General features: G+C 32.7%; 1 protein-coding gene across 1 annotated transcript in view; it reads left to right on the top strand.

Annotated features, from left to right (window-relative positions):
• The window catches only part of SEMA3A (semaphorin 3A), a 161359-nt gene that overhangs the window by 121877 nt on the left and 22585 nt on the right, over positions 1-16897 (top strand). The window contains exons 11-12 of the mRNA XM_030933411.1: positions 2626-2717; positions 13053-13094. Coding sequence (XP_030789271.1) covers positions 2626-2717; positions 13053-13094 — 134 coding nt within the window. The remainder of the gene's footprint in view (positions 1-2625; positions 2718-13052; positions 13095-16897) is intronic.

Below are 16897 nucleotides of genomic sequence, written 5' to 3'. Positions count from 1 at the left end.
TAATGATTAGGTAAGCAATCAATATTTATAATTGCATCATAACTTTTCTGGCCAGTGGCTTTTTAGAACAAAGATATATTACTCAAGTCCTGCCTTAAATTCCCAAGACATTCAATAATAGTTCCAGAATATTAGTGCAAAATTATCTGAACTTTAAAATTACAATAATGTGAACATCGTCTAGTAAATAAATGTTAGCAATAAAATTTTTTCAGTGTTTCTGCCATACAATGAAAAGAAAAAAAAATTCATTAGAAAAACAACATAATTGATTCAAATAATTCTTAGATACATTTCTATGGACATTTAACAATTCATTTTACTAATTCCATAATTAGAAACAGACTTTTTCAGGTATATTTTAAGAATGAATTCCATTGTTATTATGATATATTATTTTATTTTGTTCCCTGCTCTTTTTAATAGTAATATTATTTTTGAAAGTCCTAGTTACAAATCTGATACTTGCTACTTAGGGTCAGATTCCAAGGTAATAAATTTCTAGTCTCCATTAACACTGTTAACTAACATAAATCAATGGGGAACAGAGTGAGTGCTCCACTGAAACCTTGTATAATAACATTTATTTTCCCTTAGTGAGAAACAGAAAAAAAAATTGCATTAACTACAGGGGAATGGCAACCATATAGTAAGTGCTTTAAAGACTTAAAGTTTTATAATAAAATTGTGAAATACTTATGTTATCAGGTGTAACAGTGTCAGGTTCTGAGCAATACATTAAAGTCCACTTTTATGAGTGAGAAAGTTTCTCTACCAAATAAAAGAATCTCAAGCAGACCCAGGGTTTCATAAAAGTCAATGAATTGCAAGTATCAATTTCTGGTTATAAATATCCTTAGAACATATAAGAAATAGCATTTCTCTCGGATAAATATTAGTTTATCATTCAACTTCAAATTATAATTTCTTTTCTTTTCAGAGTAATTAAGTTTGTTCAGTCATGTCACACTTGCCGTTTCCTTCACCTCTGGCTTAAATGCATTGAGAAGTCTCTCACTCACTGTCAAAGCAACAAAGCTTGCTTCTGGGTATTCGACCAAATAAACCTAATCATGAGCTTTTAATTCCTCTTGGACGCAATGTGTCTTTAAAGGCACCAATTTCATGAGTGTGTTGACTGTCTGATGATGTGGATGTCTATCGGTCAGTACAGACCAGGGTCATCTGTCAGCAAAGTAAACTGATTACAGTAATTTTATCATTTAACTAAGTTGCACATCATAGTATATTGATCCTAGTTGAGTAATCTGATTCAATTTGTGTGAAATTGTTTGAAATACTAAGTAAAACTTGATCTGGAAAAGAGACAAAGCTGTGTTTGGGTACCAGAGACCCGATCAGAGGCACTGAGTAGATTAACCTAATTTACCTTTAATCTTTACTATTATGAGTAGCCTAAGGTCCTGTAAATATAGAAGGATCTTCTTAAAAGTGTACTTTTGTTTGGTTTAACTTTACAAGGGATAAATTAGCAACCTGTCTTCATCTCATACAACATATCGTGTTGGTTCTCCAAAAATAGTTACCAATGAATTTTTTTCTCATGTAATTTATTCTTCGTTGACAAGATTTTCTTCACAATTACTTTGTTGAACTTGATTAAGAGGAACCAATTGAGGCCAACAGATTTGATCAAGTTTAGTCAGAACTAGAAGGTTGAAGAGTACAATTTTTGAATTTAATAAGCCCCTGTTCCTCATTCCATCAAGGAACAGGAATATACTTGTAATACTGGAAAATTAATAACTTTTAAGCCCAACTTAAAATAAGAGTGACAACTTTTGTTATTAAAACAAGTTGTCTCTTTCAAAAATGCAAATTAGAAAAACAAATAATGTTTGAAATCTCTATAAAATGTGTTCGATACTTTTATGCTTTTGGCTTCTGAATGTTAAATTTCCTTAATGCTCTAAAATAGATTAACCAAAGTGTGCGTTTTTGAAAAACCACAGCCATAAGTAATCCTAGGTGTTTACTTTGAGAAATTGGGTTATTGTCATTCATCACATAATGGCCATTGAGCCATCATTAGGAACTTCTAAGTACTAAAGACTTTAAGATGACAAGATGAGCAACCAGGGCTCTGAAGCTCTGACTACTTCCCTTGCTTGACAACATTCCTTGCATTTTTCATTTATATTGAGTCTTCATAGTAGGACTCTGATTTTGTAATAAAAATGGAAGAATCCGTCATGACAAACTGATATTATTTTTAGGTTTTGTTTCTGAGACACCAGGCAATTAAGGAGATATTTTTAGAAATAATGAAAAGAATTGATCCAACCTAGGCAATCTCTGTAATAATTATTATATTTTTGAAAATGTATGCAGTCTCATGATAAAACCTTCTTCAAGGCTTAACATATTTCTAAAAATTCAGTCTTTTATATTCCAAGTGTGTCTTTATAGTTTACCCTTATACTTTGTATAATTGCAAGAAATGCATTCGAATATGTATTTTACTCGTGTTTTGACCAAAAAACAAATTAAAAGGAAGACTGATATCAAAGCTTCTTTGTCTGACAAATGCATATTTCATTCATTAACACTAAACTCTGTTCAGATCTACTTAACTTGTGGTCTTCTCCCCTCTTTCTTTCAAAGATGTTGGGACCGTCCTTAAAGTAGTTTCAATTCCTAAGGAGACGTGGCATGATTTAGAAGAGGTTCTGCTGGAAGAAATGACAGTTTTTCGGGTGAGTGCTGCTTAATTTCAAGTGTCAACAAGTTCAGTTGTACGTCTTTCCCCCAGGACAGCTGCACACCGAACTTGGTATGGACAAGTAGTCTAGCATACATACCCTTCTAATTAGCTTGTCAATTAGAAAACCAGACACTAGTCAAAATAAGCCTTGAAACTTTCAATGCTGGTTAAATCTAAAGATGTAAGGAAATATATTTTTGGCTCATATTTTGTTTTCTCAATGATAAAATATATTATTTACATTTTATATTATTTATGTAAGTTGCCTCAATGAACAAACTCTTCCCCACTCCTAAAATCTATTTTACACATGATAGTATAACTGAAATGATATGTAACTTCCATGAATGTACTAAAGGAAATACATTCAGAATAACAGAATAGTGAAGACATTTTAATCAATTTTTAGCTTATGTATGAATTATTTTATATTTTCTTAAAGAAATCATTTGTTAACAAAAGAAAATTTGAGAGGTCTATATCACTGACAGTAAATTTGTTATAGATTCCTAGTTTACACGCTTAAGAAATGTTCAGATATTTATCCCATTATCCTGAATCACAGACAGCCCAGGGGAGTTGTATAGGGTTGGAGGAATGGGGGTACAGGTGAGAGGGGTGTTGGGTGGGTGAAGGGAAAGAGGAGAACTGGAGTAGTCTAACATTACCACATGTCTGTTATTCCTTTGGGGAAGTCAGCTAATAGAAATAGTTTAAATTGAAGCACACCTTGAGATGATTAATGACATATGATGGAAAAAAATATGCCTGTAAATGTGTTATTTGAATTTTTTGATAAAAGAATAGAGCAAACATCTATTGAGACATTTATAACTGAAAAAAAAAAACAAAAATCAACACCAAAACCGTGTATTAGAAGAAGTTGGCAGACAGAAAAATGAGAAAATATTGTATCTAGTCTGACAACTTCAAGTGATCTCATTTAGTCTTCAGGTGTCTGTGGTAGTTTATGAAATGAATGGGCTTGATTAAAATTTTCAGTTGATTCAATATTTTAATGGTAAGCAGTTTTCCCAAGATGTCTTACCCCAATACTTTCATAACTATATACAATAAGTTATTCTTCCCTCTTCAGTAGTATTTTAAAGAAAAAATGAAGTAAAATATGGAAAGCTCCTAATACATATTCATTCAACTGGCATTATAATTAACATTGAAACATATAACTGGTGAATTGTAACATCGATGTTTTATGATAACAAGCTAGACAATGTTCTACTGGAAAGGGTTTAAACTCTACACTCATATCTACATGACAAATCCAGGTGGAACACTTAAACCATTCCCCTGAACTTCACCATCAGTAAAACAGTGAGCATAATACCTATTTCACCAGGACTCTGGGAGACTTAGAAACTCTGTAGGTCATGCATCAAAGACAGTAACAGGCACTTAGCTCAAAATGTCATTGCTAATATAATTTTATTATTTTAGTTTAGCTAAACTGAAAATGAGCTACATTCCCAGTAGCCTTTCCTACTAATCCTTGGTTTAAGTCTTCAAAATAATAAAATAATCATAATTCTATTATGATTTTTACAATCAGGCACATTAGCCTTATTTATTTATAATAATTTGTATGCTAAAGTATCAAAGTGATCTAATTTATCAGTCTGGTATAGAGTGATGACTAATCCTTATCAATCACCATGTCCCATAGGTTACCCCAATGAACAAACACATTGGTACTTTATCTTAGAAATTAAAAACAACAACAGCTAACAACTATCCAAATGGACTCTGTTTGACCACTACAGAGTATGTTTAGATTTAGAAAACTATACGGACACTCAGGGGTGGATATATAAATTGCTGTCTTGTCTTTATTGTTATATCTCCAAAACCTAAAATGTCTTTTAAACCAACATGTATTAAATGAGTGAATTAATTAGTATTGATGAAAAAATGAAATACAAGAAATTAAAGAATTTAAGGCCTTCTTCAAGGAGACGATGCTTAAAGTGAGGTGCCCAAGTGTGAGAAAAGTAAACTAGGAACAGTCACAAGTTATCATCCTGATTCTGCACCATATTATTCTCCAGTAGAAAACCTTTACCAACATATATTTGGAGACAAATTTTGCCACTACTGTTGCAAATGAAGTTACAGGAGACACTAAAATATGGTTATCTTAAGAATTTCTAATTTCCAGAATCTCTTACTTTTGCATTTGTCATGGTTCCTTTGCATATTTCCTTTCAGTTATAATACATTTTTAAAACAGGGTTCATTAACTAATTTCCACTGTAAATAAATGTATACTAGTACATATGATGGGATTGGCACAATGCTAAATTCTGGTGATACAGAGATGAACACTATAAAAGTGGTCTCTGACTTCATGCAGTTCAAAGACTATGATGTGTTATCAGTCTCAGTTTCTAGGACTTACTTTTCTACCTATTAATGCAATTACATTTTATTTTATAGAATTGTATCATATCACGACATTGTAAAAATAAGGTTATTTTTTATTATTTAATTATTTTCTGATATTATGAATTAGAATGTGCATAATTTTGCAGTGATATTGTATCTTAGTGAATTTTTATTATTTATATCTCCAGGGATTTTAAGTTTATATTTCACATCTTGGCTATGCTGTTTAGTACATTAATAAGAGTTTTAATTTAAAAGGTGTTAATTTAAACTGGCCTACTAAATGACTTTTAACAAAATTATGAAAATTATGAGACGTTGGAAATCCTCATGCACTGCATAACAACATTATGGACAAGAATAAATCCCACATATGACAGTGGTCCCATAAGATTATAACAGGCCTACAATTTCCTATTGCCTAACATTTTCAATAGTTTACCTTCTGTTGTTATTTTACATTGTACTCCTTCTACTTATAAAAAATTAATTATAAAACATCCTCAGGCAGATCGTTCAGGAGGTATTCCAGAAGGTAGCATTGTTATTGTAGGAGATAATGTGCTATCTCCTATAATATAGAGATATCAAATATATGTGCTATTGACCCTGAGGTCCTTCCAGTAGAGCAAGATATGGAGGTGAAAGACAGAGATATAGATAGATGATCCTTACCCTGTGTAGGCCTAGGCTAGTGTATGTGTTTGTGTCTTCATTTTTAACAAAAGGAGTTTAAAAAGTAAAATAATAATAACAAATTTTAAATATAGTAATAGTTCATAGAACAAGAATATAAGGAAAGAAAACATGTTGGGATAGGTGTATAATATGTGTTTTAAGCTACGTGTTTTTACAAAAGAGTCAAAAAGTTTTAAAAATTCAATAGTTTATATTGTAAAAAATTTACAGAAAGCTAAGATTAATATATTACTGAAGAAAGAAAAATGGTGACTACAAAGTCTACAGTGGTATATAGCAATGTCCTAGGCCTTCACGTTCACTCACCACTCACTGACTGACTTGACCAAAGCAACTGCCAGTCCTGCAAGCTCCATTCATGATAAATACCCTACACAGGTGTACCATTTTTAAATCTTTTCGACCATACATTTATTGTACCTTTTCTATGTTTAGATATGTTTAGATACACAAATACTTACTATTGTATTATGATTGCTTAAAATATTCAGTATAGTAGCATGCTACACAGGTTCATATCCTAGGAGCAACAGACTGTATCATCTAGCCTAGATAGTAGGTAAGTGTACTTTATGATTTTTCACACAATGACAAAATCATGTAATGATGTGTTTCTCAGAATGTATCTCTGTCATCAACCCATACATGATGGTACGAGTATTTAATATCTATTAGATTTTTTTTTTTTTAGCATTTTGCAGTTTCCAGAGAAATACATAACCGACTTATACCTTTGATAGCTATTAGATGACATTTGTATAGCATTTAAGATATCATGCAGTGGCTCACGTCTGTAATTCCAGCACTTTGGGAGGCCGAGGCGGGCGAATCACGATGTCAGGAGTTCCAGACCAACCTGGCCAGGATGGTGAAACCCCATCTATACTAAAAATGCAAAAAATTGTCTGGGTGTAGTGGTGGGTGCCTGTAATTCCAGCTCCTCAGGAGACTGAGGCACAATAATCGTTTGAATCTGGGAGACGGAGGTTGCAGTGAGCCAAGATTGCACCACTGCACTCCAGCACTGGTGATGGAGTGAGACTCCATCTCAAAGAAAAAAAAAAAAATTGTTTCATTATTATCAATCTGTAACAATTAAATGTAAATGAATACTATTGTGCTGGCATGGAAATGCTTATTTCGGACTTTACAATTTTGGAAAAAGATTGTGCGTGAACAATATTCCTTTGATAGAAAACCATTTCAGTTCTGTTCCATAGTCTCTGTTATGCATTATTGTCATTATTATTTCTTTGGCACTCAAGTAGACAAAACATATTTGGGCAGAGTTTAGAGAAATATTTACTTTCAACATTCTATTCTATCAGGCAAAGTTCATACATATATTGTGGTCTAGCAATTGGAATATTTCACTGTCAAACTTTGTTTAATTTTACAGTGGGAAGGAAGAAAAACCCCACAACACATTAAAGCCATAGCTATATACAGTGAAATAAGCAGACAAATTTTACTGTTTCTTTGTTTCTATTTGAGCCATGTAAGGCAATCCATTTAAAATAAAATACTATAAAAAAGGTCAGGGATAATTTGACAAGGTAAATAGAAAAGTTACAGATTTAGGGTCATGGTAGTATCTGATATTCTTGGATTTTATTAAAGACATTTAATGATACCCAACCAGTTAATTTTACCATATTATCATCTTCAAGAGACCATGTTCATTATGTGTTCTTGACAGAATGAATAACCAAACCTCATATAAATACATGAATTAAAACCAGTATTACACCCATTCCCATTTTGAGGTTGGTTTCAGGAAAACACCCTGACTAATCATACATATTCCAGTGGTTTCAGTTACATCCAATATACTTTTATTTGGGGTGAAATCAAATCTCGATCAGAGTATAGAAAGAAAAATATTCCTTAGTAATGAACATTTTCATTTTTGAGTAAAATTTTTAATTAGTAATAAGAGGTGAAATAAAACTAGCATTGGTATAGGACTCTAGAAATGACTTTGATTTGCTATAAACTACCCCAAAAGACATTAAAGTACTAAGAAACAAGCCTAATTCCAAAAATGATTTGCAATCATAAACCTGAATTTCAATCGTATTTATTATGTGATTCTGAACACGTTAAAGTCAATTGAGCCTCAATTTTTTCGTCTGACAATAAAGACTGTGATTATAAATACTTTTAAAAAGTGTTTTGTTTTAAAATTAAGATTACTAGTAAAGGCTGGGTGCGGTGACACATGCCTGTAATCCCGGCACTTTGGGAAGCCCAGGCGGGAGGATCACGAATTCAGGAGTTTGACACCAGACTGATTTTTCAACATGGTGAAACCCCGTCTCTACTACAAATACAAAAATTAGCTGAGCATGGTGGCGCATGCCTGTAATCCCAGCTACTCAGGAGGCTGAGGCAGGAGAATCGCTTGAACCTGGGAGGTGGAGGTTTCAGTGAGCTGAGATCACACCACTGCACTCCAGCCTGGGCGACAGAGTGAAACTCCGTCTCAAAAAAAAAAAAAAAAAAAAAAAAAAAAAAAAAAAAAGATTACTAGTAAATGGTAGCTATTGTTAACTAGTTATACAAATGAAAATCTCTTTTAAAATGCTTGAAAATTCCATACATATGCCTTGTTTTATAAAAATACTCAGAAGATACAAAAGCCTAATTTATGCTGATTTCTATTTAACTAGTCAGTTTGGGATTTTCTTTCCAGTACAATCAAAGAGGGTTTAGTTTTGAGACTGAAAGGTTATATCAAGTTGCAATGCTCTTAGGACAGTGGGCTTTATTTATAGTTCTACTGAATGCATGGAATTGCAAGGCAGTTACATTGATAACACATTTTAAACCCAATTTGTGAAATATTCCATGAACAGCTGAGCAGACAAATGAAAGAGTTTAATTTTTGTTCAAATGAAAACATAATTGATACTTTCCTAACCTAGTCTATTAACTCATTCTAAAAGTGTCCTTGTGTTTAGCATCCAACAGGCTGTGTCAGAATCTCCTGGGATCAGCAGGTTGAAAAGCTTTGCAAGTGAGAAAGTTTAATAAGGACTAGATTAACATATCTGAAAAAAATTGTAAATTGGAGTCATAGAAAGCCTTGAAAAGATGCTAAGTTTTAATTTTATTTTTACTCAAACACCAATTAAATGCAACTGAAACCAGTTTCATGAAAACACGCTTATGAAGCTACATCTGTTTTAAATGGAAGTCATATTCACTACCCGCTATTTCTCAGAAAAAAAATCCCCATAGCTGATTTAAACGAATGTCATCTTAATATATTGTCTATTAAAATTCAACCACAGACAGCATATAGTTCATCTTATTCCAAACTGTTATTAATTTCCTGGTCTAAATAATAAATAAGTTCCATTTAATTAATGGATTCTAGAATCTTAAGAACGTTAAAATCTTAATATGATACAATGGAGGCTGTTATGTACTAGGGTTTCTTTTATGTTTTACATTCATAAATGAAATATTTTTTATCTACCTTATAGATATTTGTTTTTTGTATTATTAAGGAACATGAAATGTATAAATATTAATCACCTTCATTTTTGAAAGTACTTAGAGCTAGCTAATTTCACTTCAATTACATTAGCTGTTAATACTTCTCTGCCTAAGAAACACTTTCTTTGAAATTTGATTGTAAACTTTCCATCATAAAAACCTTCATGAAATAAGCTCCTTAATAACCGCATAACTATTTTTCACGTGAAATTGTTGGAATGAAAGAAGTATCTGTGGAAAATTTTCCTTATTCTTCTAAATTTTCTGTTTTGGTTATTGATTCTAATATTATACAAACCTAAATACAGTCTTCAACTTTTTTTTGAAAGCTGAATATCCATGATACGTTTTGCCTTAGTTTTTGAGTTGAGGCTACTAAATTCTCAATATTATATCTCTGCATAGAAAAAGTTGATAGACATTTCTTTCATCATAGTTGTCTTTATGATTGATAATTTTTGTGTAAAATTATTATATTTAATAATTAATATAATTCATTTAAGCTATAAAAATTGGAAACCATGGGAAATCTCTAAATTATACCATTACATTAATGTACCTCCTAAATCATTTCTTTCATTTGTGTCTCAGGCAGATTGTCTTAAATTTGTTAAGAAAATCCTGTTCTCAGCTCATCCATCAGGTTTGAAGTAGAGATTTGCAGTTCTATAGCACATAGGGAGTAATTAAAAACACAAGAGTTGGGAGGCTGAGGTGGGTGGATCACGGGGTCAGGAGATCGAGACCATCCTGGCTAACACACGCTGAAACCCCATCTCTACTAAAAATACAAAAAAAATTAGCAGGGCTTGGTGGCGGGCGCCTGTAGTCCCAGCTACTTGGAAGGCTGAGGCAGGAGAATGGCATGAACCCGTGGGGCGGAGCTTTCTGTGAGCCGAGATCGCACCACTGCACTCCAGTCTGGGCGACAGAGCGAGACTCCGTCTCAAGCAAACAAACAAACAAACATTCAAAAACATAAGAGCTTACTAGGGAAGAAAAATGGCATCCAAAGGAGAGTAGAAAGGAGTAGTCAAGGAACAGTACATATGTTAGGAGTGGCTGGAGGATGAGAAAAAGACTATGTTAAAGGTCATTAAGGAATAATTAATAAAGAATCCCAAAGCATAATGGAATTTATTACAGGAAGCAGTAAAGAAAGAATAAGTCGTCAATAGTAACATATAAAACAAAGTCTAATAATAGTTGTGGATACAGAAAAGTGTCCTATCAGCAATACCCAGTTTACTGGTGATTTCTGCTTCTGAAGATAGTAGGCCACCTCTCTGGAATAAAAGTTAGACTCAGCGGGTTGAGAAGGGAAGGCATTGGATGAGAGATGAACAAGCAAAAGCAGTGAGTGTAGACTATTCTAAATTATTTTTGAAGAAATTCCAGCTAAGCTATAAGAAACAAAGAAAGACTTAATAGAGTGGCTATCTTTATCTTAAATATAAATTAAGTGGAAGAAAGAGAGTATAGTAGAGTAAGTTGAAGAGAGGAGAGAAAGAGGAATATTGGTAAAGAATTCGTTCATTCATTTATTCATTCATGCAAATATGTATTAAGAACTTGTAAATACTAGGCATAATTCCAGGGGCTAGGGATATGGCTGTGAAATAAACAGTCAAAATCTCGGTCCCAAATTGAGGGGGATGGGCAATTGGAAAGACACGTGAGACGCCTCAGCTGCCTCCTCACATCCTTTCACCTCATTTCTGATTCCTATGAGGAATCTTTTCTTTATGCCCCAGCAGGCCAAAAAACAAGCTAGAGTCACAGCTGGGGCTGTGGGAGACTTAACCCCCTGAGAGCATGGAATGAGGAATGGAATGAATAAGTACTTTTCTTGGTACAAACCTCAGTGGACAATTTGGAGAGTCATTGTCAACTATCCTCAGATTTTTTTTCTTAGTATTGACTTCCATAATACACTTTTTAATAGATTTTTTCCATCTTCTCAATCCTCAATTCTTTACTCTTGCCCCAAACCTGCAAACAAGATTTTATCTCAGATTCTGCTTTGGGATGTGTGAAGAAACTTACAAGACAAAAAAATGAATTATATGTATCTATATAAAATTTATTGATTATTAAGACATATTAATAATATATTATTAGATAATATGTGTGTGTGTGTATATATAGATATATAAAACCGGTAATAAGCACTAAAAAGAAAAACTAAAGCAAGGAAATGAGATGGAAATGTGTGTGTGTGCATGTGGGTGTGGGTGTATGTGAAAGAGAGAGAGACGAGAGAGGAAGAGAGGGAGGAGAGATTTGAATTAAACACTATATACCAAGCACATTTGTAATTTGTTTTACATGTATTAATTCATTCAGTCTTCTCACCAACCCTATAAGAGGCACCATCTAACTTTCAAATGAGAAAACTGAATTACAAAAAGTTTACACACTTTGCCTAATACTGCATTTCTGGCCAGATTTGAATCACAATTTGAGACCTGGCAGTTTGGCTCCGGAGTCCAACTCTTCACACTTAATTTAGTAGCGTCAGTCACCTACACAGTGAGGTCTTTTAAGATCCTTCGTTCCATCTAAGCCTCTTTCTTATCAGACCTCTCAGAAACCCACAAGCAGTCTCTGTCTTCTCATCATGTTTGTCTTGAATGAAAGATATAGCCTGCAGTACAGTTCTTTGACAGTGAACCTAAAGGATGTAAACTCATGCATTCAGTTATATAGGCTTTTGGTATCTGCCTACATCAAAGAACACAATTTATTTATGCAAGCCTATACACATTCATGATAAGCTCCAGATAGAATAATTAATGAAGTGCATTGGTGAGTGTTACTTCTCTAGTTATTACTCATCTATGTTAACCTGTTGATAGACATTAAAGAGATTATATTCTCTGGCAAAGACCTGGGTGTAAGTCCTTGCACACGAAACCGTGTTTTTGATAATAATGAAGTAATCTCATCCCACCTGAGCTCTTGTAGTCCTTGTCAGCTGGAAAGTGACCTACTTTCATCAGCTGTCATTGGTGTTGTTAGGAATGAGGCTGGCACTCTGAGCTAAGGCAGCGTTCTTCAGTTGAACAGAAGCAATTTTCACAGAATACCAACATCAGAAAGGACCACTCTGAGACCATGATGAATCAAGATAAAAGCAAAACCATTTTGTAATCATGTCTACAGACAAAAACATGAACATTGTCCAAACCACAAAAATGACCATATATACCCTATCCTGCCTATCACGAGTTATTGCTACTTCTTCACCAGTCACAGCTTTAGCCTTACTTTGTTCTTCCCTTCCAAATGATGTATGAAGATACTTAACCATGGAATTACCCCTGCTTTTTGACAGCATCCAAGGTAGAACAAAGCTCTGCTTCTTTGAACCCTCCCTCAATCACCTAACACAAATCCAAAACATGTTTTTTCCAACACCTTCTCACTGTGCTCACTGCGCAGGCTCGTGTTTTCCCTTATATTTTAGCAAGCAATAACCCCAACTTGGTCAACTACAGGTATGTAGACTGTATGACATTGACACAATCTTATTGCCTGCTCCACATATTTGACCCTTATATATTCAGTTTCTTTCGTGTGTCTTATTTCCCAATCACATTGCTTCTTGTGGACACTGAAGTTCTCTCTCTCTGAAAACTAATAGCAGTGCCTTGAGTTAATTAACTAATAGCTGACTGTTCTAATTGACCAAACACCTCACATATTTCTTTTTCTCCTTTAGGAACCGACTACTATTTCAGCAATGGAGCTTTCCACCAAGCAGGTACTATCATTATGTATTACCACTGATATCCAATATTTTGTTAATTCTTGTGTTTCAAATAGATATATCTATTTATTTATCAAATTTCACAGATTTGTTAACAATTGTACAAAAATACAGAAGAAAACAAATATCATTCTTACAATAAGCTAGTAGATTAGAAACTCAAGATAGTTTTCATTGCCCTCATGTTTTTGATCAATCTCATCTGTGTTCTATAAACATATTTTCCGGATCATTATTTGTTATAAATTTTTACTTACAGCATATTTTGGTCATTTTAATATAATTTACTCAATACCCAATAATAATTTTCATCTTTTCTGATTATATATATATATATATGTGTGTGTGTGTGTGTGTGTGTGTATACACTGAAATAGCATTGTGATATTTCAGGAATAAAAATATTATAATTCTTACTTTGCAAATATAAACAAAAATGGATTTTTAGAAGCTAGTAAAATTATTCACTGGCTATATGTGTTTGGAGGACTTTGACTTCAAAGTTAATTTTACTTTTCCAGTAGTATTGTATGCTAGAGAAAACAAAATGTGCATTTAACTTTGTCTAAATATCAAAGGAAAACAAAGAAGGTCACTGCCAAATAAGTTCTAAAACTTTATGAATTCAAAGATTAAGGGCAGCATGTTAATAGTCTTTCTATTCATATTGAATGAATGCTTTGGCAAGACACTTCAGAAAAGTCAATTGCTTCTAAATACTGTGTAATATGTGTAAACAAATATAGTTTTAATGTCTAATAAATTATATTTTCTCCATAAATATTACCTAGACTTTCTTTTGTCAGTATATCAATGGTAACTTAAAAAAAAAAAAAAAAAGCAGAAAACAAAAACAAATACAAAGCAGAAAAAGCCAGAATGAAGTAGGGTATGCCTCACTTACTGGAATAAAAACTTATATACAAAATTGTAAAGTGAGAATCATTTGGCAAATCTTATTTCTGAACCATTTACATGTTTTATCTCTGACCATACTTTATCCCTTGAACAAGACATTAAATTACTCTGCCAGTAAAATTCAGTGTGCATCCTTTCCCCACACAGACATATCAAAATAGATTGATAATCTCCAAGATATTTAGAGCAACCCAGAGAACAGATATGATTGACCTGATACTGTTATCTAACACTGCATAAGTATGTGTTCACCTGTTCTTGTAGTCTAAAAATTGTTAGAGGTTGGCAAATAAATCGGGGGATTTCCAGGATGGAAGCTAGACTGGGATATTCTTTCCTGTAATGATTTTTTAAATTATTTATTTATTCTCTGCTAAGCCTCATTGCCAATCTTAATTACACTAAATCTGCATCTATTTTTGTAAACCATTTATTTCTGTTTTACATTTTTAAAGCTACTTAAAAATTACATATTAATCCAACATTTTACTGACAAAGAAAAACAATCTATCAATTTAAAATACCGTGAGAGAAGAAAGTGTCTTTTTCCTTTATTTTCCATTACTGGAAGAAATGATTTGATTTCGTTCAGATGTGACTCAATTTCATTCATGCTTATGGGCATTTTTAAAGTGAGATAGTAGTTTCAAGAGAGACAAGTAGTGTTACAAGTAATTTTCTGGATAAATGAACCCATCTCCTCCTGTACCCCACACTTTGTTAAGGAGGATGGTGAGAAAGCCTGTGGTGATGTTAAATTGGGCAGAAAAAGCACATCAGGTTACTTACTAGTGACTGGTTTCTGCTCAATGGTGCCTAAAGGCTTACCCTATATTTCATGTGGATAGCATAATTATTTTTGCACTTCATTAATAATACTGCAGAATTATGGTAAAATGAACGTGATATTGAGTTATAGTTACTTGTGGCATTTTATCGCACTTCAGGTTTTTGTTATAATAATTTCAGTTGCCATATTTTGGTTTTCTATTCTTTGCACAAACTATTTATCTGTTTTTCCCTAAAGGAATGTGACATAATTAGATATTGTTATTTAGGTAATAACACTTTTCCTACTTAAATGTCATATTCTTAAAAAAAATCTATAAATATATATTTTGTTCCTGCTTCTTAGAAGTTACTGGCCAAACATAGAGATCCTTTGATTGTAGGACTAACTTGATGAGTAGCTTTCCTAAACAGTTGCAAACACAATGTACGGATTGACATGTCCATATATTGGAAGTGCTTACCTTCAATAGTGTGTAAGTTCATTTTTAAAAAAGGAGGCTGTGAAAGAAAGATGAAAGAAAGAAAGAAAGAAAGAGAGAGAGAGAGAGAGAAGAAAGAAAGAAAGAAAGAAAGAAAGAAAGAAAGAAAGAAAGAAAGAAAGAAAGAAAGAAAGAAAGAAAGAAAGAGAGAGAGAGAAAGAAAAGGAGAAGGAAAGCTTAACAATACTTAATCTATTTTTCCCAAAGAATTTAACCATCATTTCTTAATTTGGCCTGGTTTATAGCAAAATTCAATACTATAATAAAAGTTGAATATAGCAAAAAATTGAGCACTTAGTAATATACACTGTAATTTCATTTTTCCATGTAATGGAATAATAATATTAATGAAGGTAAATGTTTCCACAATGGTTTAGATTTTGTTATATTACATTTCCCCTTATTTACTTTGCTTGTAATAAGGTATAAGTTAGTTGGTGAGATTTAAGCAGATAACTATTTTCTATGTAAACACTCCCTATAACCTTAATATTTTCTTAGATTATCATAGGTACTTCAGTTCAGTCTGCATTCAATTTATCTGGTTACTTATACATGCAGTTTATAAATGAATGTCTTTGGAAATGCAATTTTATTTATGTTCATTGTTAACTATTAGAAAATGTCTAGTATTAAAAAAGCATATCATTGTTCAGAGACCAACTTTTCTAAAACTTATTTTTTATTTAGAGAAACTAAACTTATTTAGAGAAACTAAAATATACTTTTGATGTCTTTTCAATGTATACCATTACATGTTTCAGTATTTATTTAAGTTTTATTTAAGGCTTACTACAATGATTGAATCCTCTAGTGCAAGAAAAGAGAGCTATGGTACCAATAATAGTAAATGTGGAAAAATTGCAAAATAATTTTATTTCATTTTGTGCTTACATAAATTTGCAGCTAATATGCTACATTGGCTCAACTTCCTTAAAGGCATTTTAAAACTTGTACTGAAATCCTGAATTAGTAGAAAAACAATTTTTTAAATCTTCCATATTCTAGTTCTTTCAATACCACCAATTTCATTGAGAATAAATGTATTGTAGAATTTTTATCTGAATACATCTGAATGCATTTTTTATCTGAATGCATTTTTTATCTGAATGTTTATCTGAATGCATACTGTAAAGACCTGTTAAACAGGCTCATTTTAATAAGGAAGTTAATTCTTAGAAAAATTATATGAATAGCTCAAGATCACACAGGGTGTTAATGGGCAGTGAGACCTAGAATCCAGGTAGCTTCATGCTCGACCTTATGCTTCTTCCAAAACACCTCAGCTTTTGGTTTGGCAGACTGCACCAGAGTGCACTTAGTTCCTCTTTTGAAAGATGTTTTTGAAGGGTAGTTATTTAGTAGTCTTTTTAAAAGTAATCTTCCTGGAGGTAGTGCAAGGGCAAGACAGTTCTTGGTGTTGAGTCCAAAGTTTTTTCAAATGTAAGCACCAAAATTTTGCCCCTTCCCATATCATAGGAAAGGGCACACTCCATCACAGGCAATACAATAGGGTACTGAGAAGTCAGCAGCAATGATTCCTGCCTCTGGCCAAAATGGAACACATGGTAATAAAGACATTTTGGTGTATGAGTAATATAAACAGTA

The sequence above is a fragment of the Rhinopithecus roxellana genome, chromosome 6, assembly GCF_007565055.1.
Source record: "Rhinopithecus roxellana isolate Shanxi Qingling chromosome 6, ASM756505v1, whole genome shotgun sequence".
Taxonomy (NCBI): Eukaryota; Metazoa; Chordata; class Mammalia; order Primates; family Cercopithecidae; genus Rhinopithecus; species Rhinopithecus roxellana.
This window is presented reverse-complemented; position numbering and strand designations above follow the sequence as displayed.